Source organism: Gekko japonicus, unplaced genomic scaffold, assembly GCF_001447785.1.
Source record: "Gekko japonicus isolate JY-2015 unplaced genomic scaffold, Gekko_japonicus_V1.1 scaffold14, whole genome shotgun sequence".
NCBI classification, from domain to species: domain Eukaryota; kingdom Metazoa; phylum Chordata; class Lepidosauria; order Squamata; family Gekkonidae; genus Gekko; species Gekko japonicus.
In genome coordinates this window covers 2,356,806-2,378,138 of record NW_015176452.1, presented here as the reverse complement: position 1 = coordinate 2,378,138, position 21,333 = coordinate 2,356,806, and the positions used below count along the sequence as shown (strand labels likewise).

The window sequence follows — 21,333 nt, the reverse complement described above, 5'->3', positions numbered from 1 at the left end:
CCTGCCTTTTTAAACTTGTGAGCTTGAAGCCAGAGGCCTCTGTCTCTTGATTAATGTGAGCAGCTTTGGGAAACAACTGTCTGAAAAGCAGGATGTAAATATAATAAATAAAAGATGCAGAGTATTGCACTGGAAAGCAATATACTTTATTGTTAGACTGCCCTCTCCTGGAAGTAGCCAGCACACACATAAAACTGAGCTGGTGATCTTATCTATATCCAAGTGCAATAAACAACAGTAAAATACACAGCACAGATATTCCTTTCCTGTGTTTGAGAGATGTTATCATGGTGTGAGAAAGATACAATTCTTTAAGTTTGTCAAGGTGAACTTAACCAACTTTAATGATACAAAAAGCACCAAAGTCTTCAGAAAGCACAGAAGTCTCCCAGGCTGAGATTAAAGCCCTGTCCTGTCAAATCAGGATTCTGATCTCATCTGTTTGACTAAAGTTAGCACACAGCAGTAAAGTGATGCTGATCATCTGACTACCACAGGAAATGATCTGCATATTTAAGGGACAGAGGAGGGCAGTAATAAAAAGGCAAGAATAATCTTTCCAGCTTTTATATTTGGTATTATTTTCACATATTCTTGGCTCTGACTCATTGCAGACTGGCTGGCTGCCATTTCCCAAGGCTGAAGTGCCAAGTTTGTCTACACACAGAATTCTCAACTTTTTTTCCCCACTGCTCCACAGCTAGACACATAGACACTGCCTCCCTCCCTACACTCATTCACATAAAATGCATATCCGGGCTACACTGCTATGTTTAGCCCACATTCATTAAGTCTCCCTGTACAAGACATATTTGTTAATGCAGCTGAGGAAAGATAATACCAAATGATACATTTAAAATCATTGCAAGGTCGAACCTTTAAAAATAGGTCAAAGGCACAAATCAAAAGCAAAGTCTTCAGCATGGAGTCATTACCAATGCAGAGCTTTTGCCACGGGCAGGTGACATAAAATGGGGTTTAAGTCTTGCGCTTAACACTTCCTCTCTCCCACCTTCAATTGCTAGAGGCATGGCTTCAGCAGTTTGGTCTAGCAAAACCCTGTTATGGGGAAATACTGCAATAATTTCATAAAGCTGACTGTGAGGTTATTCTATTATCAGAGGTTCTCAATGTAACATGGAGTCATCAACTGACACTTGGCAGCAAATACAACAATTAAGATAACCTAGTATTCTCATTACCTGGGGATGCTAACGTTCCAATTCAGTGACAGAAACAAAGAGTTACTAATCATTCTAGATTTGAAAATTCTCTTAAAATAATTAAAAGCTGATTTTTGAAGTGGGTAAACCAACTGTGCAAAAAAACCGACAAGAATTACTAGGGGAATCTTTCCCCCTTTTCTAACCAGACTGTCCACAAAACACCATATTTGTAATCTATTCCACATCAAACTACAGCAAGAAAAGAATCAAAATTTTCCCACCTACAAAAACTTCCCTTCTTGGTCAGCTGGACATAATTTTTGTTTGTTAGAAGAGAGGAGGCAAGAGGCTATTTACAAGACTGGTCTAAGGCACATAAAGTTGAACTAGGGATGCCTACCCCTGCCAACAGTTGAGGAATTCCAGTTTTGGCACAGTTCCCCTTGCCAAAATCAATTTTACCAGCAGCTAGTGAAAAAGTGCTTTTTGAGGATCACCAGTACCATCCAGTACAGCCTCCAACTCCCTTGTACAGATAGTATCCCTTGTAAAAGTCCAACAGGGCGTTCCCTCACATCCACAGAATAAACTCACCTGTGCAAACGACAAGCACTCTTCCATCTTTTAAATACTGCTCTTGCAAAGAAATGAACACCACCCCAAAAAAAGCTGTTACCATCCCCCACAAACAAGCAAAACATTTCAAGGCATTTCCCTGCATTAGATTCTCTACAGGAACCCCTCAGGTACATGACTTAGACATGAAAGGCCAGCAAAAAGCCTTACATAGCTGTTTTGCTGCCTCTCATACAATACAGATGCTGCCTGGGGGAAAATAAGCCTGTAGTTTACAGCTGCCCATCTCTGCAAGAGAGCTGCTGTTCTATTTATAGACAGACAGCTTAGTAAAGACTCTGGTGGGTTTGGGCGGAAAAGGCTGGAGATAAGATCAAAATGACTTTACAGCATTTTTTTTTAAAGACATTGCTGCTTTTCTTTGGCTTGATGGTCATTTCCCAGACCAAGTATTGCTAAGCCTTTTCCATGGGGGGAAGTGCTTTTGAGCAATTATTTCTGTAGAAGGGGTAATAGCTGAAAACAAGGTAATATTTTTCTTTCTCCTTGGCATCTGTAACCCTTCAAAGTACTAAGGAATCTATCATCAATATATGGTCAGGCTTCATGAGGAGGGGGAATCGCAGCAAGTGCTTAAGGGGGTGAATCACTTAGTCTGTTTATTCTTAACAATCAATTGTTCATATGAAGCAACTTGATATTTTAGTTATCCGCATCACACCAAGAATTAATGCAAATATTAAACAACCAAATATTAAATAGTTAATCAGAGCTCATTTGCAATTGAACAAACCTACTTGATTCCCAAAGGATGCAGTGATTTCTCCAAGCAGAAATAAGATGGCTGCTATCACAGACTAATACCTTCCAGGCAGCAAAGAATGATTGTGATCCAATGCCTTAGAGATAACTCTGTTCATTCAAGTATTTGTGACAGAGGTATGCACAATTGGCAAAGGTGAAAGAACTTGTAAAATCATAACTGGGAATGCAAACAGGTTGTAAATACATAAAATAAACAAAGCTGCTTGACATTCTGTTGCGTATTTACAACAACCTGTTAAGCTAATATAGGCTGAGAAGTAACTCACCCAAGGGGATCCAGTGAATGAAAGTCTAAACTTAGGCTTCCCATATCAATGCCAAACATCTTTGGTATACCACCTGACCAGAGTTCAATTATGTAGAAAGAGGAAGACTGTGGAAACTGGCTCACAGCCAACAGATTTGTTCTCTAGCTGTCACCAATGATGTTTCTAGCCAACAAAAAACAATTACTGCATATTAATCCATAGTCTTAAGAGAAGACCCACAGGTGAAGACTATAGGCAGCTGTGATTGGTCCACTAAAAATTCCAAACACAATCGCTGTGTAATGTGTATTTGTTAGGGCCAATCACAAAATAGCAAGGTTTAAAGTTTCCCAGAACACTTCATCAGGCTATCTGATAAAGCGGGACTGAAAGAGGTGTCAGGACATAGTAGAAAAGCCCCAAGCTTGCTGTTTCAAGAGTCTCAAAATCAAACACACAGGATGAATTGCAGAGTTAATTGGATAGTATTTGATGCAAAACACATTTTAAGACTAATGGGAAAGAGAAGGGGACAAAAAAAAATCCCCAAGCTGGAAAGACATCTGATCAACTGCTAGTTTTTATATTCTCAAAATGAGATGGGCCATTTTTATTCACATGTCCTAGAACTACCAAAACCCTTTGGGGTAGGCCTTTAGGTAGCCAGTCAAAGAACAGCTTTTTGTTATAATGCTAAATAGAAGAGCAACATTAATATTACTACAGCAAAAGTGATGCTGCAAGCAACAGTAGTTAAAAGACAAACATACCAAAAATTAAGTCCATGGAATCTGAGGGGACTGTTGGGAGTATTTTTTGCTTTATGCCAATTGGCTTGGCAGGAAAAGTTGTTGAGCCAGTCAATGCTAGCCTGCCCACAACACTGGCTAGAGGCTGAGCATGCAGCAATGCAATCCTAAACAAAGTCACACCCTTCTAAAACCAAAGGCACTGAAGGGTGTAACTTCTTACAATTGCACTGTAAATCAGCTGCCATTAAGTCTACCTGTTTCTTTACCCTACTCTATACTCAACAATTCAAAAAGCTTAATTTGCTGCCTATCAGCACACTTCACCCTCTTCTTTTCTTTCCATCATTTTTCTGCTATACCAGTATGATGGTCAGTGGTTCTTTCCCATGTATGATGACAGCAATGCACACTACAGGAATTATAAGACCAATGAGAAATATACATATACTACCGAGGGGGCATGCACAGCAATCTATGCAAGTAGTACATATCATTTAAACACATGGGTGAGTACCACTATCGTCCATACACTTTTACTTCTGTGAATTTAAATATGCCAAAAGTCTTATGTGACTGGCAACATAAACCTGCTTCTTTTTCTGTTTTAGCACATGGCCTATTAATCTAGACACTGCCAGAAGGAGGGATGTGAAAGCTCCCTTTGTGTTACCACCACGCTAAGCCTGTGATCCTCAGCATGGTCCCTGCCTACTTGCATCTTTCCCAAATCAGAGGCCCAGTGCTAGGTTTTCTCTGTCATGTTGGAGCAGGAGGTGCTTCTGAAGAGCCTTTGAGGCATTTGTGTCTGCAGGGTACCCATTCAGGTGCAACACATGCAATCTTCCACATTTTGTGATAGGTGGGCCCCCACTGCCCATCCTCAAATTTCTAAAAATGACTACAGGCTGATGGGGACCCTTTGGCTAAGTAGTTTGATTCTATGTAGAGCACAAGATAATTAATCAGTTAATTAGAAAGCTAAGGGATCTCAATATATCTAATTCTCAACATGGACCCATCTATGGATCCAAAGACTGGGGGCATGGACAGACAAGACAGATCTTTCTGCAAACCTGAGAAACTCCCAAGGTTTGCATAAAAATCTGCAAAAATATATATTGGGGGTTAATCCCCCATGATAGAAGCAATGACTATAGCTTTAAGGAAAAAATGACCTCAGGAAGAGCTGGAGGATCTTTCCTTAACTTGTGAAAGAAACTTGAAGGAATCTCAGGGTCTTATAAAATTGGGAGCTAGAGCTGGAGACGGGTTTTACAATATCTGGAAAGGCTAAGCAGCTGGAAATGGAAACCACAACAGGAGTGGGAGAAAGAGAAGGGGAGAGCTTGACAGAGCATACTACATCGGAGGTGTCGAACTCAGACATAATGAGGGCTGGATCTGATGTAAAATTTCACTTTGTCGGGCCAGGCAATGTGTGCCATAAAATGTAATGCCAGGTACAGGAGATATAAACTTTATCAAGGACACAGGCAAACCCAATTAACAATATTTTTAAAACTCAAAATACAAACAAAAGCAATTGATTTTTAGCAGTGAAAGCAATTGATTTCCTGGGGAGCTCACAAAAGCCCCAATATATGTATTTAATCATATGAAAGACTAGGTTTCTTCCAGTGGATACTATAAAAGGGGGAACATATTATATTTCCATACATACCAGTTGCTTGCGGTCCGGATAAGAGCCCTGAATGGGCCAGTTCTGGCCCGTGGACCTTATGTTTGACACCTCTGTACTACATGGGCCAGCAAAATCAACAACAAAGATTCTGGCAATCTTCTACCTGGATTTCTGCATGCAGTGCTGCATTCCAAATGCCATGTGGCTTAAAGCCAATGTACTCTTTCCACTTCCTGGTGTTGCATACAGGTGCATTTGTGTAAAACAGAAAAAGAGAGAATCTGGGGCAAGTATATGACAGCATGTGTCATTTCTGCAGCCCAGTTCAATACCCCACATGTGGCTGTTCAGATAATAGATACCAAGTGAACTCTCTCATGTACCACATTTCTATTTCCAGCCAAGTATCTAGTATTTTTAAAGCTCTTCTCTTGCTATTGTTTCTCACCACATCCTGTTGCAATTCAACACACAGGTAAACTGTGCCGCTAAAAATAAAATGGAGTAAATATGATCTGTTTTAAATTGGCCTTCTTAACTCATGAAGACATAGTGAACAATAACACAGCAAAATATCACAGATGACAGAACTTTACTAAACACATTAAGTTCACTGCCTTAAATAAAATAACCTTACAGTTGTACATCAATTATTCATTTTTACATACAATCTTTATCTTTATCATCTTTATCTTGCTTATTTTCTAACAATGCTGCAAGAGAGGGCATTATTACTCCCACTTTCTAGGAATAAGGCCCATTGTGGAAATAAATACAACGAGCTCTAGAAAGGAAATGGCTGGTCTGGAGGGTGGAGGATGGAGTCTATGGCATTGTACCTGTCTGAGGTCCTACCCCCTCCTCAAACCCCACCCTCTCCAGGCTCCACCCCTCAAATCTCCAGGAATTTCTCAACCTGGAGTTGGAAACCCTATCTCCTTCCCAGCCAACCATCAACCTACCTCTACCTGCCCATCGGACTTCAGCTTTCCATCTCCCCCTGTCATGATCTGTGCAGGACTGGGAGCAAGGCCTAGTGCAACCTGGTCCCAGGAGAGACCAGTGTGGGAGTGGAAAGTAGACAGCCTACAATCCCCATAATGCTTAGTGATGGAGATTTCTTCTCCTCCCTTTGTCTGGCTTCAGGAAGCCACATTTTTTTAAGGTGCTGGTAAGACCAAGAGGTCTTATAACAGTGTTGTAAAGGGGGTTTATTTATTTCTAGACTGTCAGGTCAACGGACAGAGAGGTTAGTGTTAGGCAGTGTATGTTCCTCCATTCTGGGAGACAGAAGCCAGAGGACACACCGGTGCCTAGAAGCAAGACCAGAGCAGGGGCTGCTGATCATATGTCTCAGGAGAAAGCAGATGGCAACCCCAAGTGAAAAGGTCTTGCGTCTCCAGCTGCAAATTAAGCAGATGGAACTTGAGAAAGAGGAGAAGGCAACCCAGAGAGAGCTGGAAAGGGAGAGAATGCTGAAGGGAGATAGAGAGGAAGGGAGGGAGAGAGGGAGGGCAGATCAGAGAGAGCTGGAGCTGTAGAGAATGAGGATGGGGCAGGAGCTTGAAATGGCAAAGGTGAAAGAAGAGCCACCTCACTTCCTCCAGATGCTGATATACAAGGGGATAGAAGGAAATATCCTCTGTATAAGGAAGGGGATGACATCGAGGCCTTCCTTCAGAACTTTGAACAGGTCTGCATAGACTACAAGGTTCCCGAAGAATGGTATATGGAAAAGCTGAGATTGCAGCTGTGTGGAGTCCTGGCTTCAGTGTCTGGCCAGATGGAAGGTGAAGCGAGGAACAACTATAAGATCTTCAAACAGAGTGCGTGAAAGAGTGAGGTTCACCAAAGAATGGGCCTGAAAGCGCTTTAGGAAGATCAGGCTGGAAGGTAAAGAGCCCTACCCACAGCTGATGTATAGGCTGAGAAGAGCCTATGATTTATGGGTAGAGGTTGCTGAAGCCAAGACCATGGATGACATCAAGGCCCTGATGTGCATCGACAGGTTCCTGAGTCTTCTTCCAGAGCATATTAGGCGCCCCCTTGTGGATAAGAGTCCTTCCACTCTCCAGGGAGCAGGACAGTGGGCCGAGCGACTGGCTGAAGCCTACGGAGGGCAGAGGTACAGCACCCCTTGTGACTGGGGTCAGAAGGAGTCTCCTAAGTCCCCACCTTGGCCATCAGAGATGAATGGAGAGTTGCCACAAACGCAGCAGAATGTTCCCTCGAATATCGGGGTGAAGTCACCATGTGAGGAGAGGAGAGTGCCCCGGTGTTTTGCCTGCAACCAACTAGGTCCCATCCGGAAGCAGTGTCCTAACGACAGAGCCAGCATGCACCACATGATGCCGGAAACCAACCAAGCCATTCCTCCTGTATTCGATCCAGAGTATATTCCCCAACGTCACCTGAAGAAGGTCTGGGTGGATGGCCAAGAAGTAGCAGCCTGGCGAGATACTGGTTCCCTCCTAACTACAGTGCATCGCTCACTAATCAATCCCAAGTACCTCCTCCCGGAAGAAGAGAAGCAGAAGGGATCGTGCTCTCTGTGGCCCAGTTACTGATCAGCTACGAAGGTTGGAGTGGATCGTGGAAGGTAGCTGTGCACAATTATACTTCGGTAGCCATGTTTGTGGGGGAAGACTTAGTGGAGCATCTGACCAGGGAACCCAGAGTCCACGAACCTGAGCTGGCAGAAAAGGAGGCCAATCCAGAGGAAGTTGTCTACCTGCAGTTCTTAAAGGACTTTGAAGATGTTCCTGCACAACCCGGCCGGCAAACCGATGTCTATCAGTGGTTCTTAAAAGACTTTGAAAATGTTCCTGAGGAACCCAGCCGACAAACCGATGTTTACATAGGGGTGTTAACCCGTCATCAGTCTGAGAAGCAGCAGCAAGGTGAGCACACCCCAGCGACTTCTCCAGACCCTGTTGCAGAGCCAACGGTGGCAGAGTATCCTCCAGTGACTCCGACTGCATTCCAGAAGGATCAAGAGGAAGAAGCCAGCCTGGAACAACAGCATCAGTAACCACCCCTAGAACATAACACTACTAGGGAAACTGAATATATGGCATTTCCAAAGCCCGTTGAAAGTAGTTCCACTGATGGAGCAGAAAAGCCAAGAGGTGTGAAGCAGCCTGAAGAGAAAGTGGAGAACAGTAGACTGACTTGGGTAAATGACCTTCAGGATGGAGAGAAAGAGAGCCAGGTGTTCCTCAAGACTGAGTTTGCAGTGCCAGTACAAAATTCCATTAATGGTAACCACAAAAGTCAACCTGACATCAGCAGGAGAAGAGAATTTGATGAAGAATCTCTGGAGAGCTTTAGTAGCATGCCAGATCCAGTGGATCCTACTACTGTGACAAAAACATTCAAACCAGAAACAGGCAGGGATCTTTCAATGTTTGAAGCTTTGAGAAGCACCATATATTCTGAAGTAGCTACATTGATGTCTCAAAATGAATCTTGCCCTCATTTTCTAATGGAGCTTTTTCAGGAACTTCAGATGCTAAATTCATACTATTTGAGACAAAGAGCACTGTATGCGTTACAGGATGTAGTAGCCAGGCATACATCTGAAGACAACACAGAAGCAGAATGTCCAAAACCTCTGAACTCAACGGCATGGTTAGAATCCAATTCAGAACTTACTCCCAGCAAAAGCCTTGCTACTACTGATGATGAGACATTTGCAAAGAGCTTTGATCCAGGAGGACCTGCAATGAATTAACACGACGTTGTATTATCTTTAATGTCGATCAGAATACTGCTTTACTGCTTATTATTGTTTGTATATGTGTTTCTATGTATGTAAATGGCAGAACCGGCACAGATCACTATTATGCAGTCCTCATCAATGGGGTTCCTGATGGCTGGACCCCATGATTTGGTCTGGTGGGGGTGTGTGTCATGATCTGTGCAGGACTGGGAGCAAGGCCTAGTGCGGCCTGGTCCTAGGAGAGACCAGTGTGGGAGTGGAAAGTAGACAGCCTACAATCCCCATAACGCTTAGTAATGGTTGTAACCAATCAGTGTCCAGCAATTCCTGAGGCGTTTGTTACATACTTTGTGGGCTGTGGAAAATGGTGTTCTTTCCTCTCACAGAGCTAAACTGAAGGGGACTATGTTCTTTTGCTCTTCTGCGGTCTTGTCTCACTGAGGGGACAGTCTGGTCTGAGGAGAAAGATCCCGGCAGGAAGCCTGGCATAAGAGGGCTGTGGGCCTTGAAGCAGTAATCAGTTAAGTGAACTAGGTAGTCACATTAGATTCATTTATTTTGCCTTTAAACACTGTTATATCTTTTAAAGCACCTTGTCTTGTGTTCCTTGCACCAGTACTGTGTTAATAAACCATTTGTTTAATTGTTCGCTGCCTGGCCATCACACCTATGTTCTTGGCTTAAAAAGGGGCATTTTGGATGGGCTTGGGAGGGTACTCTGGGCCTTCTCAAGGGACCCGAAGTCCAGAGTGGTGGCAGCTGGAGGTGGCAACCCCCTGGGGTCATGACACTCCCACATACCTGCAGCCTTTACCTAGGAAAAGTACAGTCTTTCTCCGCAGTGGAGACCCAAGCAGGAGGGAAGCGACCTCAGCAGGGTATAATGACACAGAGTCCACCCTGCAAAGCAGCCTTTTTCTCCAGGGGAACTAATCTCTGCCATCTGATGAGTAGTTTTAATTCTGAGTGATCACCGACCCTCACCTGGAGATTGGCAGCAATGGTTCCCCAGGAGAAAATAACTGCTTTGGAGGGTGGACTCTAGGAGATTCTGTTCAGCTGAGGCCTCTCCCCTCCTCAAACTCTGGCTTCTGTAAACTCCACCACAAAACATTCAGGAATTTCACAACCTGGAGCTGGCAACCCTAGCCAGGACTGGCCCCAATGAGTTCCCCACAAAAGCCAAAGTAGGCCTGGAAAGGGCCTCCTGCGTTGGTCTTTTTACTGACAGAACTAAGTGTGGTTGCCTAGCAACAGCCACTGAGGGAAAAGTTAGCTCCACAGCAGGAGGAGAAGAGAATGGTTTGATGGCCGATATATATATATATAGTATACTATACTATACTGCAATATGTGGTAAGTAAGTCAATCCTTTAAATGCCTACTTAAAAAGAAAAAGCAACCACCAGCTCAGATGAAATCATACAATCACACAGTTTGTTAGTAGCCAAGCTTGACTTGCTAGAGATTGGAGAATTCCTGGTAAAACTGTTGCATCCGTTCTCAATATGATTTACATGGAGCAATGTCACCTCTGCCAATTGTTTTCATCTCTGACTCAAGTCAAGCCCACAAGTCATACAGAAGCTGTGTTAATTAATTAATTAGCTAAAATGTATTGCTACCTATGTCATTCATCTTAGTACATTAGACAATGAAAAGGGTTAGAGACAAACAGAATTATACACAGGACATTATCAGCTTGTATTTTCCTAGCAGAAGTCAGAAACTTAGCTACTTGTATAGTGATTCTTTGGTCAACCTCAGTGAATAAAATTTTAAGAGTCTCCAGCTCAGAAAACAGTTTTTCTAAACCAAAACAGATTCCAGTAAATTACAAATTCCAGTTAATCCAGTTGTGCTTGAGTATAAATAAAACAATACACGAGCCAGTGAGTTAATCAAATTATCAGAGCAGAAATAAAATCTACAATTAGCGGGAATATTTTAATATCTTATAGCCATCAATGCAGATGGTAAAACATTAAATCTGGCCAACATAAAAGCATAGCAATATCTTGAAATGGTTAATGTTGACAAACAACATGCACATTAATGTGGAATAATTGGAGCCAAATTGAATAAGAGAGGGGTTCATCTTTGACTGTAATAAAGTATTCGGTTTCAGACAAACAAAAGACATGAATTCAAATCAATTTAGAAACCTATTAGAAGCCAAAACCAAGGATTACTTCAACAGGCTGTGAAAGATCCTTGATATGCCATACAAAGATGAAACAGACTTAAGAAATACTGTTGATTCCTTGCAATTTTGAGGGTCACACATAACATCCTAATTCATTTCCTGAATTGGAAACTTCTGGAAGTTGCATCCTGTCTACTGTGTTGCAATGTATCAAAAAATGCACTCTTGTAAACTTCCATCTTTAAGACATAGCCCTTTCAATCTAGCCCAGGTCCAGATGGCTGCTGTTGCCAGGCCTACCTTTTATCATCTGCAGCGGGCAAAGCTACTTGTTCCCTATCTCTCCTCCTGGGACTTATCTACAATGATCCATGAAATGGTTACAGCCAGATTGGATTACTGTAACTTGCTCTATGCGGGGCTGCCCTTGAACCTGACCCGGAAACTCCAGCTGGTGCAGAATACGGCGGTGCGCTTGCTGACGGCGTCATCTGTGCAGGCATATATTCAGCCAGTGCTACGCCAACCGCACTGGCTACTAGTTGAGTACCATATCCAGTTCAAGGTTATGGTGTTGACCTTTAAAGCCCTACGTGGCCTGGGACCAGCATACCTTTGGGACCATCTCTCCCCATATATGGCCCGGAGAGCCTTGCACTCCGCTGAACAACACCTACTGGTAGTCCCTGGCCCGAAGGATGTCCGCTTAGCCTCAACCAGGGCCAGGGCCTTTAGATCAGGGCCCTGCAGGACTTGCTACAATTCTACAGGGCCTGCAAAGCAGAATTGTTCCACCAAGCTTGTTCCACCGATCAGCCGGATTCAGCTTGAGTTCTCCAGCTGCATCATTCTAGATACCTCCCAGCCCTCTTCAGGTCACCCAGCTCCATGGTAAACCAGGTAGCTGGATTCAGCCTCAGAGGCAGGAGTAGTTGTCAAGGGGCAACCCTGTTGATAGCTTCAAGCAGTTTCAAATTCCATGCGGCCACTGCAGCCCAAAGAGAGCACATATTTGGAATCCAAAAATAACTAGCCCTGGCGAGGTATCTTCAGCAAGAATGTTGAAATTTTCCAGAATGATCAGTCTAAGTGTCTCCAACATCAAATTTGAGAGTACCTCTGTCAAGTCAGAGAGGGAGCCCACTAGGCGGACGGTAAACAAGCAGAATGCCTTACTTATCCAAGCAGCATACAGTTAATGCCAGAGAGAGTGTGCACTAGAAGTCTGCAGAAGCTGAAGGACTCAGAGAATAATAGCCACACCTCCTCCCTGGCCACCTATGCGTGGTTGGAGGAGAACCGCATAACCAGGTGGCATTAACTGTGTCAGACACAACACCTAATTTCCTTCTAACCACGTCTCTGTTATAAGAGCTAGATCAAATTCCTCTTCTTGTGTCATCCCATGGAGATGTGCAGTTTTATGCTGTACTGATCTTGTATTGCACAGTATTAATGTAGAGGGGTGGAACAGGGACCCTTGTTCCGCCAGGCATTTGGTCAAGGACAGCCATTGCCTCCTTCTGGCACTCCCACCCATGAGACAGTGGCCCTTTCCTTTTATCCCCTTATAAGCTCACTGATTCACACATCTTGAGCAGCAGAAGATGCTTGATTCTTACTTTTTTTAAAATGCAAGGGCTAAAAGGAATAAGACAAATTTTGTAGTTGCTAGAGTAAACTTAGGATCCTTATCACTGAGCAAAAGAGCTAGGGTTTCCAGAGTGTAGGGGGAGGGTTGGTTGATTAAAGGCTTAATATAGTGATCCCTTATCTCAAAGAACCTGCATTCAAGCAGGGCATGGAAGGATGTATCTATCCTGGCCACAAGGGCAGATTCTGTCAGAACAGGGCTTATTCAAAAATCTCCCCTGTAAAACTATTGTAGGAATAATATTCAATCTTATAAACAAGACAGTACATATAGGGGTGTAAAGATCTTGGGAAAGAAAGACCAAAAGATAGGGGTGAGCAAACTCTGCGGGCTCTCAGGATCAGACTACTATAATCAATTTCTACCGTAGGACACGCTTTTTGACCACAGAAAATGCTTTGGACATGCCCATCTGTCATGACCATGGGCCTATAGTGTGGCCTACAGGCTCTGAGGAGGCCTAGTGGCTCCTGGGAAGCCTGCATTGGAGCATTATCAGAGCCTACATTTCCCAGGTTCCCTCTGGACCCTGTGATTGGGTAAAAGGAGGGAAAACTACATCAGCAGGGGAACAGAGAGCAGTGCCTGGGGAGAGGAGATAAAAGGCCTTACCCAGCGTGGAAGGGTGTTCTCTCTCAGGGAGCAGGGCTGGTGGAAACTACTGCAGACAGAGGGATCCCTCATCCAAGAGGGGTGAGTTAGACTGTGAACAGGCACCTAGGGAAGGCTAGGACTGTGTAGACAGACGCGTTAGCATTATTTTACTGATTTACCCACCTTTACTTTGTTCATTTTCCCTACTTGTTATAAATCTAAAGTTGTTGTTAAATTTCTTAATAAGACTATTTGTTACTCTGCCTGGGTCCTCACGCCTCATTTGGTCACATACAAGGGGAAACCTATTGTAAAAGTCCTGTAGAAAGGGGTAGCGTGGGTGCTCTGAGCTCTCCCAAGGAGACCCATACCAGAGTGGTGGCAGTCAGCAGTGTTCCCTCTAAGCTGAGTTAGTGTGAGCTAGCTCACAATTTTTTAGACTCCAGCTCACAGATATTTGTCTTAGCTCATGAAGGATAGATCCAGAGCAAACTAATTTATGCAGCAGCCAAATCACTCACTCACAACTTTAATAGCCAGTAGCTCACAAAGCAGAATTTTTGCTCACAAGACTCCACAGCTTAGAGGGAACATTGGCAAGTCAGTAGTGAACCTTCCTAGCCTCAAAACAACACATGCAGTAACACAATCAATGTGCTAATCATGCTTTTGTTCTTCCCGTTTCACTTCTGTTTCTGACTGGGGGGAAAGGTGACTAAACTAAAAGGGAAGCAGATAAAGAAATGCGTATATGATATAGCCAGCAAGCCACACAATAAAGCGATTGATAAATCTGAAATATCCCAAATTGCCTTGAGAATCTGACAGTGCTTAGCTAAAGATTTTCAGGAGATTAAAGCAATGCAAGCTTAATAGCTATACACAATTTCTGTTTATAATCCTTGTACTTAAAATGTTTATATTCACATAGCACAAGCAGAGTGTTTAGGCTTTTTCCAGCCACATTGACGTAGGAAATGATGCAAAACATGGTAAGTGATTAAGAGGGGATTCAGCCTTATTTGAACTACAGCAAAATACAAGGCATCCCTAAATGTCCTGTCTCAAAAGCCTATCAGTTAAAACATGAGATACTACCACTCTAATGCAAAAGGACTGTGCCTTACCATTTTTGTTTCCAACAAAGTTTACAGTAACATACATGAGCAACATTGCTGCATCCTTCCTGCCTATTCCTAAGGGACTTGATGCAATATGAGAGTGTAGTATTTGAACACCATTCAAGTATGAGGAGACACAATTTCAGGTGTTCGTCCTCAAACAGAATGAAATTCACAGCAGCTGCAATAGGACAAACTACAGGCTTCAAAACATAGAACACAGAATGTATTCAATACATTCAAAGGATTTGGCTGCTTGAGTAAACAGGGTGGAATCAAACAATAATGAACATTTTACAATGTGTTCAAGACAGCCAATGACTCTAAACCAGGGCTGCTTCCACACCAGAATGATTTTTCATGGTAATCTGGTTGCTGATGCGATTCTGTGTGAAATCGCCCTTGCAACAGAGATTCCAGACAGCCCAGGGTAATCCATTTTCTATCCCTTTTTAGTGGTGGCTTCCCTTGCACATATGCACTGAAGCTCCCTCTCCAGCTGTGTTGTCATGTGACTCTCAGGATTCTTCACCCACTCTGTTTTATTTTTTAATTATTTTGAGGAGCATAAGTAATGCAGTGCTGCACAGAAATAACACAGTTCCTTTTTTAAAAAAAAGCTTTAAAAAAATCTCCATGCATTTGCAGACACCTCCAACAATCCTATCTCTCCCTCCCTAAAAGGCAGCATGAGTTGTGGGTGATTATCTTCTGGGTTTTTAAAAAAAATCATCAGTAATGCTGGAGAGGAATAACACAATACCTTCAACAACATTTTTTAAAACTGCAGAGGCTCCAACAACCCCTCTCCTCTGTCTAAAAGGCATATAATTATTTTCTGTTGTGCTAATTATTGCTAGGAACTGGTCCTTTGCGGTCATCAACAAATGAAAAGATTAACTGACTAGCTCTTCACCTATTTCCCCTTCAAACACAAGAAAATGCTCCTGCTGATTGCATCCTGCCCAGGAAATACCCTTTTTTTTTTACAGGTTTAACATAAAGCGGTGCAGGTGTGTGTGTGTGTGCACAAATACAGGATGACATATTCATATGGAAACGTGGGAAAAAAACCCTGCACCAGTTGGCTGACTGAAATGTGGGAAACCCTTGGTGTGGAAGCAGCCCAGGATACAAGTAGGGGGAAAAACCAACTCAGCACAACTATTCCAATATCAATAACTGTTTTGACTATAATGATTTTATGAGGTTTTTCCCTCCCACAATAATTGAGTCACCCCTACTAATTTACATGGATCTGACCTAAAATAAGTAAATAAACAGTGGCTTTCTCAAGTTAACCTTAGAGCAGTTTCTAGACTTAATACAGGGGAAAGAATGTTCAGAAACATAGGGTGGTATGGACAAAGAACTCCACTTTCCCCCATCCTCTTCAAACCTATACTGATAAGTCTAAAATAGTAGTCTTCTTATACCTTATGCTGAGGATTATGGTATGTATGCATGGGCCATGCGGGGGACCCTGAATATAAATTCAGCATACATTATATCCTACATGGACTACACTGTCCCAGTATTCTGTCTGCACTGGACCCCTGCCCAACTGCACTGCAGATGGGAGACAATCATGCGGCCTACAAAACAAATGCACACTGCAGGAATGGTGCTAATGTAGGATTCTCACACTGCCACATTTTGGGGCATCATGTCCCACACTCCTGCTTGAGGGTTAAAATGCCAGAATGGTGAATGTTGCCTGTGCAGATTCCTCTGCAGAATCTCATGGCATTAAAGACAGGTTTGCTTAGAAGTTCTGCAGGAATCTTGATTTGGATGTTTGGCACAAAACTGAGAATGGAGAAATAGTATCTGAAGAAAGAAGATACAAGGTATTGGGTATTTTTACTTCAATTTTACTCATACACCTGGTGTAGACACACGCACAGCATGCAATTCTCTGCCTCTGCTATGTGGACAATCACAGATAACCTGCTTAGGGAGATTGGATACATCCCCAGGGGAAGTATAATGAGATAGTTTATCTCCCTTTAAATGAGTAGGATATTTCTGTCCTACAAACTGCTACACCTAAGTCACCACCAGTGTCCCAATATGTGCTACACTGTCCCTTTAGAAGACAGCAAACCCTTTCACCCACCTCTTTTTTTTTAATCAGTCCTCAACCGTGACTTCCAGTTCAGACTCAGATCATACTATGTCAGAGGCACAAGATGCTTCAGATGCTAGTTTCAAAGGCTACAGCACAAGCCAACTCTTTTCAAACTCCTCAGAGAGATCAGAGGAGTCTAGCCTGGCTCCTCCACTTTTAACAGCCCTATGCCATGCAGAAATTCAACAGCCCAAGCTTTTCATGGCAAAGATCTGCAAGGTTTCTCCAGGTGAATTTCTGCCTGTCATGCAACTGGTCAAAAGAATCCCAGGAACCCCCAACCAAAAAAAAAAGTGGCAACCTTATTCATGCTTGCAAGATACACACCAGAGACCTCAGATGCTGACTCCAGGCCACAAGATACTACACTGCTACATGTCCCCAGCTTGTTAGAGAACACCCATACGAAAAGAAGGTACAATAAAAACGGTGCGATGGGAGACTGAAAGGAGGCCTAGGAGGCACCATCAGAGCAACTGAAGCGTCCTGAGAACAAGCGGCGGCGGCGGTGATGGGGAGAGGGAGGGAGAGACCAAGCCATGGAGTGAACTAGAGAAAGACAAAAATGAACGCAAGGTATTAGCTCTGGTGGGAGATTCAGGGTGGGGAGACTACTGCAACGGGGGGGGGAGGGGGGAGTAATGGTGGGAGCAAGGATAGAGAGACGTATCAGAAAGCTACTAAGAGTATCCAGACCCCACAAGGGAGGGCAGACCGGATTAGAAAAGAATGCATGGGATGAAATGGAGGACAGTAAGGCGGGGAGGGGGGGAGGCAACCTCACACTCCCCTCCAGGCCCGACCCCCACAGCCCCTCCCCGTCCTCACCTTCTGCCGGATCTGGCCAGACGTGGAGACCTTGCGAATAAGTTTCTGCGGGGATCCGGGCTCTTGCTCGGGCTCGCTGTCCGACGACTCCTCCGCTGCCGCCGTAGGGGCAGCGGTTGCAGCGGCGGCGGCCCCGGCCTGAGGCTGCGAGGGACCCGCCGCCGCCATGCTGCACCGTAAGGAGCAGGGCGGGCAGCGCCACCTAGCGCTCCAAACTCCGACTGGCACGCCGGCTGAGGGAACTAGGCCGCGGGACGTGATGGGGCGGGGGGGGAGAATGGGCAGGCGGCAGCGGCGGAGAGGGCCCCCTGGCGGCCACACTGTGCACTGCTGCGGCGCGCTTCCACGTACGTTGCCTCAGGACCAAGATCCTAGAGAACTGTATGATATGGATGCTCTACGTACAGATGATGTGAAATGCGCGGATAATTAGCAGGTGGAGCGCTAGTTTAGCTCTGTTCAGACACTTCCCTGCTGATGGGGAAAGAGACTACGTTCGGTCGTTCCCTGCCCCATAAGCGTTTAACTTGTGACTGGAAGTTTTCTTGCACATTATGATGCGCACCAATCATGCCCATTGACAAACTGACATACAGTCGTTCTATATGCAAACGTGTCTTCCGTGTAGAAATACTGTAATATGCAAAGCATTCTTCAGAATATGCAAAGCATTCAACAGAAGTATAGTGTCCAGATGAAATGAAGTGATGGTGTTGGCTTTACTCTGCACTGATTAGACCTCACCTTGGGTATTGTGTTCAGTTTGGGGCACCACAATTTAAGAAGGGATATAGACAAACTGGAACATGTCCAGAGGAGGGCAACAAAGACCGTGAGGAGTCTGGAGACCAAGTCCTATGAGGAAAGGTTGAAGGAGTTGGGTATGTTTAGCCTGCAGAGGAGACGACTGAGAGGTGATATGAAAACCATCTTCAAATACTTGAAGGTCTGTCATCTAGAGGATGGTGCAGAGTGGTTTTCTGTTGCCTTAGAAGGTTGGACCAGAACCAATGGGTTGAAATTTAATCAAAAGAGTTTTTGGCTAAACATTATGAAGAACTTCCTGACAGAGCAGTTCCTCAGTGGAACAAGCTTCCTCAGGTGGTGGGCTCTCCTCCTTTGGAGGCTTTTAAACAGGGGCTAAATGGCCATCTGTCAGCAATGCTGCTTCTATGAAGTTAGGCAGTTCATGAGAGGGGGGGCAGTGCTTAGTTCTTGTGGCCCTTTCTTACAGGCCACAGGAAATGCTAATCACCACTTTGAGGTCAGGAAGCAATTTTTCTCCAGGCCACATTGACCAGGGATCCTGGGGTTTGTTTATTTATTTATTTATTTATTTATTTATTAATTATTCGTATTTATACCCTGCCCTCCCAGCGAACCGGCTCAGGGCATTTGTCATCTTCTGGGCATGGAACAGGGGTCACTGGGGGTATGGGGGTATTTGTGAATTTCCTGCATTGCAGGTGGTTGGACTAGATGACCATAGAAGTCCCTTCCAACTCTATGATTCATACAACATCAACAGTATAAAAGCTGCATGTAAGTCATGAGTCTGTAAATAATTGCATGTTTACAGTGCTCATCTCTCTTTCAAACAAAGAGAAGGAAATATAGTGTTATCTGTTAGAGACCTCTTGGCATCAATAAGACAGGCTGCTCAGCAGATAGAACACTTTTAAAACGCCTTTTACTTGTTGCATTTTTATCCCATCCTTCCTCAAGAGACCTCTCCCCTCCCCCATTTCCTCAACTTGTGAGGTAGGTTAATCTCAGTGGGGACGACTGGTCACACCCAAAGGTTTATGGCTTGAGTGGGGATTTGAAACCCAGATCCCCAGTACTAGTGCAGCACTCTAACCACTACATCAGCTCTGTATTTTCCACATGAACCCCAGAATCTCAGTAATATATGTCCAGTTTTGAGAAAGGTATCGGGGATATGTAAACTCTACACCAATCATATAGTGTGACCATAAGTCCACAAGCTTCCATTACTGCTTTGAAAGGAGCTGTTTGTATATAACCACAAGCTGGGCAGTCAGTGACTCTGGTGCCCTGAGAAAAAAAGTCCAGGATGGGGCCCCAGAATCACTGCCACCCCCACCACCCACACACACACACTGGGGCCAAACAAGGAGTGGTCCTCACCCTGTGCAAGGTGGGCAGGGGGCACCACTGTTTCTGGAGCCCTAGACAGGAAAGGTACAAGAGGTGGCAGGAGACTGCTTCATTTTCTTCCTCCTTTGAGGGTGGAGCTGTGGGCTGTTGTCCCCCCCCCCCAGTGCAGGCCTTAGGGAAGCTGCCGCTGTTGACCATTGGCTAAGACCATCCTGGCTACAAGTAGTGTATGCTTGAGGTTCTGCTGTTGAATCTAGGGTTGCCTGGTCCTACCTGGCTACTAGCGGGAGATGGGTGATAGGGTTGCCAAATCCAGGTTGGGAAATTCCTGGGGATTTGGGGATGGAGCCTGGGGAGGACAGGGCCTCAGTGGGGTACAATGCCATAGGCCATTCTCCAAAGCATCCATCTTCTCCAGGGGAACTTATCTCTGTAGTTTGGGATCCCCAGGTCCCACCTGGAGGCTGGCATCCCTAGCTGAATCATGTCCTCAGCTATATGAACTCTGTGGATTAGATCCATGAAGCAGTTTATAAAGTGGACCCAGCCATTCCACTGCAGCCTAATAGCAGCCCTCATACTCTAATGCCTTATTAGAATGGGAACAGGCATAGTCCAGAACGGTTGCCAAGAGAGAAGCCATCTTTACTATTCTACAGAGTGATGATGCATGTGGAGTGCTTTGACTTTCGTTTTCTCAGCCGTTTAAGTGGAACAGTGACATGAGGCATCTGAAAGTGTTCCGAACAAACGAGTGTTCGTAGTATGGTCTATTAATATTAGCTATCTGACTAGGTTGCACAAATGGCCTTTCCCTATGCCATAGCCTATGGCATTCATCACCAAAACTTTCTAAGCTGCTATTACATGGTGCCAAAGAGATGCCGCACACCATGTCATCTGAATTATGGGCCAGGGTTATATATATATGGCTGATGGTAAGCTCTGAATTGCTGCAGTGTTATTTGGCATCCTGTGCTCCCACAAAGGTTGCCTGGACATGGCAAAAGGAATGTTAGGAAGTCTGTCTCTTCCTTGACTGGAACTAGGTGTGTAATTATAGCAGAGCCTTTTTGCTCCTCTGCTGGGTGCTGAGAAGGAAGGATTCGGGGGACAAAACTCATGGTGCTTATGCATTTGGACAAGTCATGAAATGTTTGGACTTGGATCTGCAAAGAGTGAGAGGGTCCCAGAAAGAATCTTTTTCTGGGATCCACAGTAGCTGTCTGGTGGCAGAACTGAGACACCGACCCAGAGGAGCCTGGGATCAGGACTAAGCTGGCCCCTTCTCTGCTTCTTCCCTGATATGCCCCGGCCCCTTCCCATTTCTGGCCAGTTACGTCACTGTAGTTTAAAATTGTTACTCAAATTTACAGCGTTGTAAATAAAAGTTAGCTTCCTTATACCTCCATAACTTTGACTTATGATGTTTTAAGTATTTAGTCCTTTCCCTGTCCTCATCTGGGTGGTGTAACTTGCAGATAGGATTACATGTCAGTTCCAAAAGGGAAACAAGCAGATCTTTTACTAAACCTGCTAGGAGCTGCCTGGGTAGTAATAACTAAGTACTGGAATGAAAATGCACATCCTCCAACAGGCTAATGGTTAAGAAAAGCTTGGGACATTTTTTTTTGCACAAAATTGATTTTTTATTGCGCACCAGAACTCTACACACAGCACAAATAATAATTTGCACAATATGCTTTGTATATCATGTGGAATTCCTTTTTTTTTTTTTTAAGAAACATTGTTTCTTTAGCTACACTTTAGTTAAAACCATAGTGACAGACCCTTCATAGTCTCTCATG

At 44.2% G+C, this 21,333-nt stretch overlaps 1 protein-coding gene across 1 annotated transcript in view; it reads right to left on the bottom strand.

Moving 5' to 3' along the window:
* The window catches only part of DGKD (diacylglycerol kinase delta), a 105,308-nt gene extending 87,736 nt beyond the window's left edge, over positions 1-17,572 (bottom strand). Inside the window, exon 1 of the mRNA XM_015426814.1 lies at positions 17,405-17,572. Coding sequence (XP_015282300.1) covers positions 17,405-17,572 — 168 coding nt within the window. The remainder of the gene's footprint in view (positions 1-17,404) is intronic.
* Between the last annotated feature and the right edge of the window lie 3,761 nt (positions 17,573-21,333).